This window comes from Amborella trichopoda, chromosome 1 (genome assembly GCF_054954075.1).
Source record: "Amborella trichopoda isolate Santa Cruz 75 chromosome 1, AtrichopodaSantaCruz75HAP2 v2.0, whole genome shotgun sequence".
NCBI classification, from domain to species: Eukaryota; Viridiplantae; Streptophyta; class Magnoliopsida; order Amborellales; family Amborellaceae; genus Amborella; species Amborella trichopoda.
In genome coordinates this window covers 55,874,047-55,889,521 of record NC_142336.1, presented here as the reverse complement: position 1 = coordinate 55,889,521, position 15,475 = coordinate 55,874,047, and the positions used below count along the sequence as shown (strand labels likewise).

General features: G+C 37.8%; 1 protein-coding gene across 1 annotated transcript; it reads left to right on the top strand.

The window, feature by feature from the left end:
* The first annotated feature begins 6,222 nt into the window (after positions 1-6,222).
* LOC18440844 (uncharacterized) lies at positions 6,223-9,193 on the top strand. Its single transcript, XM_020671208.2, has one exon. The coding sequence runs from the start codon at positions 6,295-6,297 to the stop codon at positions 8,830-8,832; it is 2,538 nt and encodes an 845-aa protein (XP_020526867.2). The 5' UTR covers positions 6,223-6,294; the 3' UTR covers positions 8,833-9,193.
* Positions 9,194-15,475: the final 6,282 nt, after the last annotated feature.

Below are 15,475 nucleotides of genomic sequence, written 5' to 3'. Positions count from 1 at the left end.
TTTTTAACTTATTATTTTATATTTTCTCTCTATACTTACCCTTTCTTGCGATTTAACACATTTTATGTCGGACCGCATTTTATAGTCATAGAACTTTTGGAAAGTTATTGGTCTAGCACACTTTGTACCGGATTGAATTTTTTTTTTGCGGTCTAGTACATTTTGTGCCAGATCACATATTTTAGCTATCAAGCTTCTAGCAAAAAAATTTTTTGCAGCCCAGTACATTTTGTGCCGGACTACATTTTTTAGCCATAAAACTTGTGGAAAGTTACCGGTCCGGCACAATTTGTGTCAGACCAAAAAAAGTTTTTTACGGTCTATAACACATTTTGTGTCGGAACGTAAAAAAAGAATTCGCTCCGACACCAATTGTGCTGGACCGTATTTTCAAGCCTTGTATCATTTGGTGGAGAGAGAATGAGAGTGAAGATGGGTAAAGAAAGAGAATGAGAGTGAAGATGGGTAAAGAAAGAGAATGAGAGAGAGGGTGACAAGAGAGGTAGAGAGAGAAAGTGTATTTTAAGACAAATTGCATGGTAAAGAGAGAGAACGAGAGAGATGGTGGTGAGGTAAAGAGAGAGAATGAGACAGATGGTGGCCAGAGATGTAGAGAGAGAAAGTGCATTTTGAGACATTGATAGCACATGACCAATCTCTTCAAAAGGAAAAGAGAGAACCAAAGGCATTTTGGTCTTAAAACTTATCGACTATTTCACTGAGGGTAGATATAAAAAAAATTAGTGTTAGGATTTAAAGTATAATTCAAAGAGTAATGAGATAGGATGTGAGTAAAGTTGAAAAAGGAGATAACTATAATTTTTCCAAACGAAAATGATAACTTTGAATTGTAATTTGCAAAACGAGTGCGGTTTTTATGAGGTTGCGACCTTGAACAGTTCAATTAAAGCGCACCTTAAAATTTTATCATAATATTTAATTTTGGTGTAAAAAATTTTTAGTACTATCTTAAAATCTATTTTTATACCTAATTAAAAAAAATTAAATTTTAAAAATAGTTAAAATTAAGTAGATTTATAAATATGTGAAATTTTTGAAAATAGACGGTCTAGATAATGTGTTGCAAGATGCATTATTTTCGGGATTTTTTTTTTTTCGTATTAATACATCTCGATGTCGAAATGATGGATTAAAGTGTTTTTTCAACATTAAAACAATATTTTCGATAGATTTTTAAAACAACCTTATAGAAACTTTTCCCTTTGCAAAATTGAATGAGTGTCAAAAGAAAGGAATGACTCTTGTTTCTGGATACAGGAGGGTAGTTCCAGGATGGGGTGCGACCCACATGCGACACCAAAACAACTTTTGATGATCTTCTTTTATTGACCTGACCACTGCAAAAAGGACATGTACCCGCGGGACCGTGATCGCCTTTAGATAAAAAACTTAAAAACAACTCCTATTTCTCAAGGTTTGAATAAAACAAATCCTTACTCTCACAATGGGTTCATTCGCGGACACGGTTTTTATGAGTCCATGTATAAATGAGTCACCTCTTAAAAATCGATTTTTGAGATTTATTTTTGAGCCTTAAGGACATTTAACCTCTAACATGGAGAGCATGGATATGAAAAAATTATTGAATTTTAAAAATTAAAAATGGTAATTCTATAAAATATTTGGACAGATGGATACTTTACACCTCAGGGACTACAAATGCAGAAATACGTATCTGCCCCCATAAAAACAATTTTCCTTCGTTTACCCTCCACTCTCTCTCTCTCTCTCTCCCTCACTCTAAAAAATAATGCGTGAGGTTTAGATAAGAACACATTCTCTATGCTTTAGAAATAAGGCGCAAATCTAAGTTTTGCCTGGATATATAATTCAGGTATTGAAAATTTTGTGATGACTTGATTATCTATTATCATCACTTACAAAATTTAAAAGTTAAAAAACGGTAGAGATCAAATAAATCTATAAACACTTGAAAATCGTATCGATCGATTGAAAGATTTTTCAATCGTATCTTCTTGAAGACTTTTGAAATGCACCTTTCCAATAGTAGAAAATCGACACCTTATTCTCTCATTTATTCATGGTTTCTCTCTCTCTCTCTTCTTGAGGACTTTTGAAATGCACCTTTCCAATAGTAGAAAATCGACACCTTATTCTCTCATTTATTCATGGTTTCTCTCTCTCTCTCTTCTTGAGGACTTTTGAAATGCACCTTTCCAATAGTAGAAAATCGACACCTTATTCTCTCATTTATTCATGGTTTCTCTCTCTCTCTCGGCAGTTGGGAAGCCAACGATAAAAGCGTCCTGCCCCTATGCTCTCATTTAAATTTTAGACGGGGGGTTTAAAGTTTTGGCAAGCTTTCTTGAAATTTACCAACATTTCGGCATATTTTGGACAGCTTACTTTCCTTTTAATTTTTCAAGCCAATTTGACACCTAGAATTTGAAAAATGTGCCACTGTTTGAGATAACACTAAAATATAAAGGTCGCAATAAGAGCTCCATAACGGTCGATACAATGATACAAGTCTCTTATATTTTAATAAATTTGTTGTGGTAATTTTTTTCTATGCCTATCTTTGTTCTCTCTGTTACAGGCCTATCGTACTATGGAAAATTAACCGATACCAGCACATTATGGCATATGGGTATACACCCCATTACTAGATATTAGAAAGTAAATAGAGAGATGCCTAAAACATTAAGGAAAATTTCGAAAGTTACACTTAATATGTGAAATAGTTTATATTTGAACACGTTTTCTATGAGTCCGTATAGCAATGAGTCGACTATTAAAAATCTATTTTTGAGATGGAGTTTCGGACCCAATTTTTAAGGACATGTAATCTCTAACATGGAGGTCATGAATCTAAAAAAATAAATTTTAATAAATAAAAATAACGATTTTATGAACAACAAGTTTGGATAGTTAGTTTCAATTGATTTTAGATGGACCATCTATTTGCATCCATTTTTAAGATAGATGCTTTATTTCTCGAGACCGCATACGGTAAAAATGTGGTTCGGCTCGCATGAAACAATTTTTTTTTATATTTTACATATATTTTTATTTAATTTGTATTACTTTTTAATCAAATTTGAAATGGCCCATGAAATCAATGCACCAAAATAGGTTCAGTGTTTATTAAATTACAGCTGATGTTAATTGTTATTCAACTTATTTCTGTTCTGATAAATTCCAATAACAGATCACCAAATCCACTGAAAAGTTCTTGGCTTTTAATGGAGTAGTCATTGGGATTGCTAACAATTTGACAGCTAAATTTTGAGCCAGGTGAAGGGCCATTTTGGATATTTAATTAAGAATTAGAGGTATTTCTCTTTGGCCCTTTGTTTTTGTTCCTTTGAACATACGTGCTTTCACTGTTCCTCAATAATAAGCATAGAATATTAATAAACTGAGGTGGCAAGCCAAAGCGAAACTTTCAAATTCATCAAAATAGACGATCAATTATTTAACACTTTATCTATTTGAAACTATTTCAATGACGATGCGTTTTTTTGGGTATTTTAAAAATAAAAATAAATCAAAAGATATAGATAAAGCAATGGTTTAAAAACCGGATCGGTGACCCGGATCGGGCTTTTCAAAAACCGATCCGGATCGGCGAATCGACGATCCGGATCGAAATCGGGTGAATCGGTCAGAATAAAGCTTCAAAAAAATCCGAAAAAATTATTAAAATTCATTATAAATATTGGTTTTTAGGAATTAAATAAAAAATGAGGGTACTCCATTAAGAATTTTCATGTTTTTGAATGAATATGCGAATATTGATATGTTCTTTCCCTGCATGAACCGCCATTCCGCATTTAATTTACAGTATTTCGTGCTCATCCCTACACTGTTGCTGTTGGGACTCGATATGTGAATAATATGGCTGGGATAGGGTGGCCTCAGAATCATCATCTCTCTCGTTTTCTCTTTGAATAATATGGATTAAAAAAAAAAAAAAAAAAATCGATCATGGATTAAAAAAAAAATCACAAATTTTCAAAAAATTCTATCATGGATTACAAAAAAAAATTCGCTCATGGATTAAACAAAAAAAATCACAAATTTTCAAAAAATTCAATCATGGATTACATAAAATTCGATCATGGATTACATAAAATTCGATCATGGATTACAAAAAAAAACAAACAAAAAAAACAAAAAATTCAATCGTGGATTACAAAAAAAGAAAAAAATAGTTCGATCATGGATTACAAAAAATTCAATCATGGATTACAAAAAACTCTATCATGGGTTACAAAAAAAGCAAAAAACAAAAAATTCAATCATGGATTAAAAAAAAACAAACAAACATTTCGATCATGGATTACAAAAAAAAAACAAATATTTCGATCATATATTACAAAACATTCGATCATGGATTACAAAAAATTCTATCATGGGTTACAAAAAAAAAAAAAAAAACAAAAAAATCGATCATGGATTACAAGAAAAGAAAACAAACATTTCGATCATGGATTACAAAAAATTCTATTATGGGTTACAAAAAACCAAAAAATTCGATCATGGATTACAAAAAAATCTATCATGGATTACCAAAAAAAAAAAAAAAAAAAAAAAAACCGTACGGAATCGCCGATTCACTGTTCGGACTCGCCGATTCCGTACAGTGAATCGGCGATTCACTTTACAGAATCGTCCGGTTCTCTCTAGAACCGGACGATTTCCGATTTTTGGGCGATGCGGTTCCTTTTTCACTATTTCCGAGTCGAACCGGGCGAGTCCGGTTCGACTCGACGTTTTTTAAAACGCTGAGATAAAGTGTTAAAATATTTTATTTTTATGGATAATTTTATAAATTTTGTGTATTGAACCTAAACTTAAGTTCATAAGTTCAGGTACTAAAATAAAAGAAGTGTTCATAATATGATTTTTGTATTACATTTTATTGTGTTATTATTCCTTTAGCCCTCTCAAGCCTGGTAATGGAGGTGAATTGTGTTAGATAGACAATTAACGTAAAATTTGATGAAAATAAAAAAAAAAAAACAAAATAAATATAAATTTTAAATAAAAAAAAATACGTTTGGCACCGCCTTGTTGAAAAGTTAAAAAGGAGATACATTGCTTTGACGTTGGTTTATTAAAGTTAGAAGAAATGACGAAATTGCCACTGTCTCTTCCCATTTGAAAATGGATGGAATAAGTGCCTAAATAGTGTTGCCTCGAGAAAGGCAGACAGTTGTACTTAAGCTTTTGGGGTCCAAATTTTCTCTCTCCAATAAAACGTCCTATTCAATTTCAAACACTTACTCAAAGTCCAAAATAACAAAAAGGTTAAAAGTTGAAACTATTTTTGCTGGATGACAACTGAAAGGTTAAACTTTCTCTTGGAAAAAGATTAAATGCTTAATTGTGATGTTTAACTGTTGTTTTAACTAGTGTTATAAGGATGAATTGGTTTGATGTTTGGTTTAGTCAAATCAATCGGAGCTGATAAAAAATATACAAGTATTACCCTAAAGATATAGAATATATTAAAAAATATTTTCTCAATTATATCTGTTTGGCTTTACTAAACAAATTAATTAATCAAATTGATCAAAATGGGTAAGATATTTAACAAATTTTCGATCAAATTCATTTTTTATTTTGTATTACAACCGCTATGATCCAGTCAACTGTCTAATCAATCTAATCGGTTGGTCAAATCCCGGCTTGATACATATAATTTTAATAAGAACAAAGTTTATGTAAGGTGCCAATGTTACATTGTAACAGTATAGTATTTCGAAATTCTTTAAGTATTGTATGCTAAATTGAAGGGCACTAAGTTGAAATTTCAGCAGCCATGTATATTGGCGCCTTGGATGTTGTTGTCGATATAGGCTGAAGTTTTGGACATTTGAGATCTCCTTTTAGGATGTTTAATCATATTTCAGATGCTATTGTTAGAAAGGGGGTAAACATTAATTATTGATGATCTTCTTTTTTCTTGTAATTAACAAAATTAGGTATTTTTGACATTAGAAGAAATGGTGGTGGTATTTCTTGTCAAATTCTTTACCCTTCACTGAAGGAAGGTCCCAGCAGCCTAGCAAAGACAACTAAGAGAGAGAGAGAGAGAGAGAGAGAGAATCAATTCCAAAATTAATTTTTTAAAAAAAGAAAAAAAAAAACCTGCCATTATTAAAAAAAAGAGAAAAATGCCACAGCTTTTCAAAACAAAAACACGTCTGAAGGGTCGAGTCGAAAGACAGTAAAAAAGTAAAAACAGTTTCAGTGCGGAACGCGTTATAAAACCCACACCCTGCCACCCTACCACCTCCTCACATGCCGACAATGCCTCCCCCTCTCTCTCTCCTCCTCTTCTCTCTCTCTCTTCTCCTCCTCTCTCTTTCCTCCCAAGCCCAAACTCCGGCCTCCTCCGGCCAAACAGTCACCATAAACCCAACTTTCCGGTTTCAAAACCCCTCTCTCCGGCGAGCATACTACGCCCTTCAGACCTGGAAAAAATTCGCCATATTCTCCGACCCCTTTAACCAAACCGGCAACTGGATCGGCCCCGATGTCTGCCACTACAATGGCGTCTTCTGTGCCCCTTCTCCCTCCGACTCCTCGCTCAATGTCGTCGCCGGAATCGACCTCAACCATGCCGACATCGCGGGCTATTTGCCTCCAGAGCTCGGCCTGTTATCTGATCTCGCGTTATTTCACATCAACTCCAACCGTTTTTGCGGTGTAGTTCCCCCCACTTTCAAGCGAATGAAGCTGTTATTTGAGCTCGATCTCAGTAACAACCGTTTTGTCGGGCATTTTCCTGCCGTCGTTTTGAAACTCCCATCTCTCAAGTACTTGGATCTCAGGTTCAATGACTTCGAAGGCCCCGTTCCTCCAGCGTTATTTGACAAGCCTTTGGATGCCATATTTCTTAACGATAACCGTTTGAGACTTGGGATCCCTGAAAATTTCGGGAACTCGCCCGTTTCCGTTATTGTTTTGGCAAATAACGATCTGGGGGGTTGCATTCCGGCTTCCATTGGGAAAATGGCGAACACCCTAAACGAAATCATTCTGATGAACGATAATTTAACGGGTTGTTTGCCGGATGAGATCGGTCTCCTAAAGAACGTAACGGTCTTTGACGTCAGCTCGAACAGGCTTGCCGGGCCGCTGCCGCAGAGCTTCACCGGATTGGTAAGCGTTGAGCAGCTGAACGTGGCGAACAACCGGCTGACTGGGGTCATTCCGGCGGGCATCTGCCAGTTGCCCAGGTTGCAGAACTTCACAATTTCCGGCAACTTCTTCACAGGAGAGCCGCCGGTGTGTTCGGCTGGGGCTCCCGGGAGGTTGTTCAATGACCGGAAGAATTGCATTGCCGGTCGGCCGAGACAGAGGAGCCCAGGTCAGTGCGCTGCCTTTGCTTCGAAGCCTGTTGATTGTAGTACATTCGGGTGTAGAAGCAACGGTGGCGGATACAGGCCATCACCTGTTCCGGCGAAAAGGAGGAGTTCGCCTCCACCATCTCCTCGGGTTAACGGGAGCCCACGGCCAAAAAAGAGACTCAGGACGCCGCCGCCACCAGAATCTGAGACATCGCCGTCGACTAGGGCTCGCCCTCCTCCTCCGCCCACGCAGGGTCAGCATACGCCACCGATTGTATATGGTCCTCCTCCGCCTCCCAAGTCTTATCCACCAAAGTGGAGCTATTCTCCGCCGCCTAGACATGGCGAGCATGCACCACCTAATATCTATGCTCCACCTCCGCCTTCGAAGAGTTATCCACCAAAGCAGAGCAATTCTCCTCCTCCACCTAAGAAATCGTACGCTCCAGTGGTAAGGCAGTCTCCTCCACCGCCTTCTCCGCCTGTGTATGTTTCTCCACCACCTCCGTCGCCTGTGTATGTTCATCCTCCACCATCACCTCCAGTCCATTCATATAACACTCCACCTCCACCAGTCCATACACAACCTCCGCCACCACCAGTCCAGTCATACACAGCCCCACCACCACCAGTCCAATCATACGCAGCGCCACCACCACCAGTCCAGGCATACACAGCCCCGCCACCCCCAGTCTATGCACAATATCCGCCGCCGCCTCCAGTTCATATATACACTGGCCCACCACCTCCAGACCATTCATACTCTAGCCCGCCACCAACTCCAGTCCCTTCATACACTAGCCCGCCACCACCTCCAGTCCATTCATACTCTGGCCCGCCACCACCTCCAGGCCATTCATACACCGCCCCACCACCACCAACGCACTCCTACACAACCCCACCACCTCCAGTACATTCATACACGGCCCCACCACCACCAACGCACTCCTACACAACCCCACCACCTCCAGTGAGTACATACGCCGCCCCACCGCCACCACCGCCAGTTGATGGATGCAAAACACAACCATCACCTCCACCACCAGTATACACGCCCTCATCTCCACCCCCACCACCGTCACCCACACCAGTGTATACGCCCTCTTCACCACCACCACCACCACCACAACATGCGCCACCTGTGTATACATACTCTTCTCCACCACCACCACCAACGCCAGTGTACACATACTCCTCTCCACCGCCACCACCACCACCAACGCCAGTGTACACATACTCCTCTCCACCGCCACCACCACCACCAACGCCAGTGTACACATACTCCTCTCCGCCACCACCGTCACCACCACCACCACCAACGCAAGTGTACACGTACTCCTCGCCGCCACCACCGTCGCCACCTCCACCACCACCACCAGCATTGTCACCACCGCCTCCACCGCCGGTATTCGACAATGTTCCTTTGCCACCAGTCTCGGGTGTCACTTATTCATCACCCCCTCCGCCTGTTTATCCTTATTATTGATGATTCTTAGCTTTTGATTATTGCACAAACACTATTCTTTTGTTAAGAAATGGAGATGGGTTCTCTGTTTTTCTCTCTAACTCTTGAAGTGAGAAGATTTTGAAAGATATATAAATAATGGTGGAAGGGTGGGGAGGGATGTAGCCAGATGAGGCAGCAAAAGCTTCAAAAGATTGCTGGTGTTTGATTCTTGTGATTTTATTGGGTTTTCCTAAGGCTATGTATTTGTTTAGGAGTCATCCAATAAGCGCATTCCAGAGAGAGAAAGGGTTAGAGAGAGAGAGAGAGAGAGAGGCGGGTTGGTGTTTTGTTGTTTATGTTATTTTTATGTGATTGTTTTATATGCATTATATTCGACAAAGAGAAGATGACTCTCTGGTTTTTCCGGTGGCTGCACTTCCATGGTGAACTAAGGTGATGATTGATGAGAGAGAAAACAGTCTTTGATGAGATGTGAGAGAGAGAGAGAGAGAGAGAGAGAGAGAGAGAGAGAGAGAGAGAGAGAGAGAGCGTGTGTCATTTTTCAGATTCTCTACGTGCAACGGCTGTGTACGAGATGAGAGGAGCTGGCATGAGATGGCAGCTCAACAAGTGGGGACGAGAGAGAAGCGCGTAGAAAAGAGACAAGGGGACAGGCTTGACCCAAGTCATATCAAATAAATGTTTTCATTTATTATTTCAGGGGAACATTACTGAACTGCTCTCCTCCTTGCATAACAGACATCAAATTTCACAACTTATAAATGCGTTGCCATCTTGATAAATAGCTGTGGTGCCCCTCTTACAAGACGTGAATTTTTATTTTGGGACCGTGTAAAAAGGGACCATTTAGGGATGAAGTTTCTAATGCCTAGGATTCATGAAAGCCAAATAAAACCTCACTTTAAATCCTTCTTTAGAAAGCATTTTGGGAAACAAAAGTGGGCTTTAGAATCATTTTCCAATAGTGACAATAAATTTTGAAATTAAAAAAAATGTATAGATATTATGAATCTTTGAACACTTTTTTTGAGGGTGAAATTGACCGTCTAGACAATTTGTTAAAATATATATTATTTTTAGAGTTCGAAATCCCTTTTTTATTTTTCACAACCATAATTTTGAAGCCAAGATCATCGATGTAAAGGTTTTCTTATGCATGAATTACAATTTTCGATGGGTTATGAGATAAGACTTCACTTATTTTGATAGAGTTGCAACCCTTCAAACTATTTTCTTTTATAGTTTGCACATGAAGGCCACGATTCATTCCCACTCGTTAGAATTCAAATTGGATGGCTTGGGGTGAATGATAAATTCGATTTTTTTTTTTTTTTTGGGGAAACTGTGTCTATTGATTGATAATTCTTACAACTACCTATTTTGAATTTAAAGGACAAAGAATGATTTAGCATCCATGTACAAAAGATAAAATGTGTGGTTTGTATAAGGTTGCAACATTAAACAATCAAATTAAGACGCAACTCTAAATATTATCATAAAAAATTCATAGGGTGGCTTAAGAATCTATTTTCTACTCTAATTATAAAACTTTGAACTCTAAATATGGTTCAAATCAAGTAGACCCATAAGCACTTGAAAATCTTAAAAATGGATGGTCTAGATAATATGTTGCAATATTCAATATTTTTAGGACTCAAAATATTTTTTTCTTTTCATATTCATACATCTCGATGTCGAGATGATCAATCAGAGGGTTTTCCAACATCGTTGTAACAAGTTATTTGGACCGTTAGATTTTTAAATGTTTATTATCTAAATATTAAATTTTATTACTAAGGATGAAAATACATTTTCAATCCATCGTAAATCTTCAACACAAGAACGACATATCTAAATAAATTTTAAAAATACGCCCTCCTTCTACAGTATAAAAAGGTAACCTTACACAAACCACACCCTTTTTTTCAAAGGAAAACATTTATATAAGTATGAGGCTCATCAAAAATTTCACTAGAAGAGGTTGTTTTGATGTCCAAATATCTTAAAATTGATCATTTGGATCTCAAGATACATAGATATGAGAAAAACAATGGATTTCAAGTTTTGGAAATAGTACATCGTGTATTGCATTTTTTTATCGTCAATTTCAAGATTGTCAAGTTTTCATAGATTTGCTTGATTTATACTATTCTTTAAGCTTTAATTTTTATAATTCGATATAAAAATATATTTTAAGGCTATAAGAAAGATTTTCAATTTTGAAACCACAATTCTCAGTACTATTTGAAAGTGCGGTTTATTTTGATTGTTTAGAGCCTCGGCTCTAACCATACCGCATCCTTTTTGTGAATTTCACATATTATCTGGAACTTCAAAATTTTCCCGCAGTTTAAATTTTTGGAGAACTTTTTTGACTCCGGGTAAATTCGTATGTTTTCCCCCATCTAATTGCTGTTTTTAAGGGGCAAGGGTACTTTAGTCACTGGGGCCAGCTAGGTAAAGGGCCTGTACCTTTTATTCGCTCACCAATCAATGTGCTGAAGGGGTCCACCCTGAGATCTGGGACGCGGAGTTCTGAACGTGGGTTCAATAATTTTCCTTCATGCCACAAAGAAATCAGAGATACAGGAACTCACTTGGGCACTTTTCCGGTCGTTGACGATGGACACGCGTCGGGAACCTGACCCGGCAGGTCCTAGTCCTCGTACCCCCGGCCTGGCCGAGCAAAAGGTTGGGTTTGCAAGGGCCCTAACAGGTCTTGGTCGTAGTGTATTATAGTTATTCATCGTCATCGTCAATATCTCTTTTTAATTAATTGAGACTAACTATATGAATTTAGATATATAATTATTTTCTAGTAAACGCATACAATTAATGAGGTCATATGTTTCATATATTTTCTCACTATTTTTAATCATGTTTTTTTGAGTTTATCCTTTAATTTTTTTCAACCTTTCACTTGAACTAAGTCTGTGCCATACATGACTAACTTGCCTAAGTCTACTATCTCTCATCTTATTGTCTATTAGTGCTTCACCTAAAATATTATAAATATATTTTCGAAGTCTATCTGTTCTTGTCTTGCCCCTCATCCATCCCAACATCATCATCTCCGCTCCATTCATTCTATAGATATATTATTTTTTGACCGCCCAATATTCCGCCTCATAAAACAAAGTTGGTCTCACAGATGTCTTACAGTCGTTGCCTTTTAGCTTTATTGGTATCCAACGATCACATAAAATTTTAGTTGGAATCTTTACTTCGCCCATCCAGCTCTAATTCTATATATGACATCCTCATCAATTTGTCCATTTTCCTAAACTAGTGACGTAAGATAGAAGTACGTGCTTTTTAGTATTTTATAACCGTCAATCTTAACTACTTCCTCGCCTCTACTCCTATTATTGCTAAACTTACATTCTATATACTCTGTCTTAGTTTGACTAACTCTAAAACTTTATGATTCTAAAGCATCCCTCTAAAGTTTTACCTCTACGTTGACATCATTTCAAGTCCCATCAATCAAAACTATGTCATTTGAGAACAACATACACCACATACTAACCCCTGATGTAGATCTATTGTTACTGAAAACTCACTCATCTCTCTACTAATTGTTTGTATAATAATCAATGCTCCATCATACATAGCTATCTTAAAAATTAAGAAAAATATTTATATAAGTTTCACACCTTAAATTGTAGAATCAAGGTGCACCTTAAAAATATGTCGAAAATGAATATTTTGATGTTAGAAAACCATCTCATTGATCATCTGAACATCGAGACACACGGATATAGAAAAATAATAATTTCAAGTCCAAAAAATATACATATTACATCACATTATCTCTACCGTCCATTTTCAAGATTTGTATGCATTTATAGAGAAGCTTGATTTGTACCTTTTTCTTTTAGTTTAAAATTTGTAATTAGATATTAAAATAGATTCTATGGCCATCCTAAGAATTTCAGACTCCCAAATTGCATCTTATAACAAAGTTTTGAGGTCTCACTACTCTGAATGCTTATGGTTGCAACCTTATACAAACCTCACTCTTAAAAAATTGAAACAATAGAGAAAAAAAAAAATAGGGCCTGATATGGTGACCTTAGTAAACACATAATTAAAAATAGAAATTGGGTGGGGATAGCCTTGTTGCATGTCGCAGAGAAGACCCGGCGCTTTACCTACCATTAAGCCACATTTTATGGCGCAGGGCCTAGTAGCCTGGCCCGTTCAAAGCCTATGAAATGGCTGGTGACAACAAGGGCCCTGGCATACTTCAGTAAGATCAAAAATAGGGAAAAGAAGGTGGGGACCATGGCCCCTGGCCCATTTCTAGCTTTTTTTTCTGACCAAGGGAACGTCCCAGTACCCGGCTCATTGCCAGCCTTAAAAATGGGGGTGTAACTATTAAAATTGTAAAGGTGCAGTTTGTATGGAGCCGAGGCTGTAAACAATCAAAATAAAGTGCACCTTCAAATGGTGTCAAGAAATATGGTTTCAATACTAGAAATTTTTTTGATAGCCTTAAAATATGTTTTCACCTTTAATTATAAAATTTTAAATTTCAAAAATAGTGTAGATTGAGCAGATCTAAGAAAAACTGAAAATCTTGAAAATTGTCGGTCTCAAAATACATTACAAGATGCACTATTTGCAAAACTTAAAATCTATGTTTTTCTCATGTCCATGCATCTTGATATCGAGATGATCAATTTGAAGATATTTGAGCATCAAAACAACCTTTTCTAATGAAATTTTATGAGGTGAGCTCTAATTTGATTGTTTAGAGCTTCAGCTCTATATAAAAATTTTCCAAAGGTAAATAGTAACTCAAAAAGTGGGGCCCATAAACGACAAGTCTGCGATACGTACTAAGCACATATCACGCGCTTTTGGGCTCGTTTTTCCCCCTCCTTTTTCAATGTTTTAGCCGGCGAATTTGCCGTAAACTATCGGCGATTCTGAAATAACTGCCAAAATATGCCGTCACTGTGAATTACCAAAAGACTAGGTAAAAATGAGAATCTTTTTTTTATAGTGCTAGTAAACATCATGTGCCGCACACAAGCAGTTCTTCTATTGCAGTGTTTTAAAACCCCGAATCGTGTGTTGGATGGGAATTGGACTGATCGATTGATCGAAGATTTCGGTCAAGATCTAGATTGGCCGATTTTTTTAGGTCGGAAAAAAAAATCTAAAAATAAAGATATTTAAAACATGAAATCACTGCCCTTTAAGTTGGGCTGGTTGGCATAGCTCTATTGTCTAACCCAGACAGTTCAACTAACAAAATTGCTAAGCCCTCCTATAGCATCAGGCGATACCTACTGACCAAATCCTTGTTCTTTTGGGGAACCTTTTCGGTCCCTACTGAATAAGATCCATATTGGCAATTGCCGGTTCGGATCCGTGATTTTCAAAATCCTTTTCTATTGCAAGTGAACGTCACTCACTCGCATAGGGTTCTAATCTTTCACTATCCTAACGTCCTAAAACTATGGCCCAGGTCAAGGACTGTTTGGCCCTATCCTATATTTTCCCTTATTTTTTCTTTTTTCACTTTCATTGAATCTATTAGGTTAGGGCTGGGCCTATAGGGACCCGGGCAGGGCTGAGCCCGTTCAAGCCTGGCCACTTGCCAACCCTTCGATTGGGACAGCCCTTATCCTATCCTTGGATGGGACGTACCGTTCGTAAAAGGTTGTCCTACAACACAATTAGGAAGAAAAGCGGAGATTAACTGTCCTTCCGGATGGAAATAGCTCAAGTTAATCTCTACCATCTGCTATCAGAGATACACGGTGGATCCTATGGTGTATCATAAAGTCTCTGCCAAAAGTGGGCGAATATCAGGCAAGTTGCCACAAAAGTTCGCTCATTTATTGATATCATCAATAAATGGTTGTCATTGCTGTGAGAGAGGCTCATAAAGGAAAATATATATAAAAAATGCGTTAAAAAAAATCTTACTCAGATCAGGAATCTGCCAATCTTGGTCGTGGATTTGGCCGATCCAAGTCGATAACGCATTGCTCCCTTTCACCACACCTCTCCAGCACAGGCTACGTAATATAGTGATGCATGACTCACTTCACCACATCTCACACACGTACACACAAGCATCAATTGGGTTGGGTCGACCTAGCCCCAGGTATGGCACAGTATTGGAAGCATCGGTTCGGGTCAACCTAACTTGGGTTCGGGCATGAATCCACTTTCCAAATTACAGCTACTTCTTGGTTTGACAACTATTTACTTGCCTAAGTCTAGGTCGAGATTAACTTTTGAACAAATTGTAAACTCTGATTAGTTCGGAGATCCGAGTTTCCGTTTGACCCAAGTCATATCCAACCCCAATTTCATGAGATATGATGTCAATCAAATAGGGTCTACTAGACTAGTATCAAGTCCAGAACCACCACCCAAATTTGGGAGGTCAACTACATTTAAAGTTTCTTTTTTTTGGGTGAGTCGAAAAATCAATTAAGCCCCAGCTCTTTTCCTAATAATTAAAGTTTCAATGGAGCAGTGTTTGTGAATCGCCTGGAGCTCTCAAGAGCAGCACTCAGACCTCACAAATGACTCTAATATGGCCAGCCCAGACTTGCTCGATGCTACCTCTACACTTAAAACAATCACATATCCATAACACATTCTTCACCACCACAAGTATTCAAGTGACTCTTGA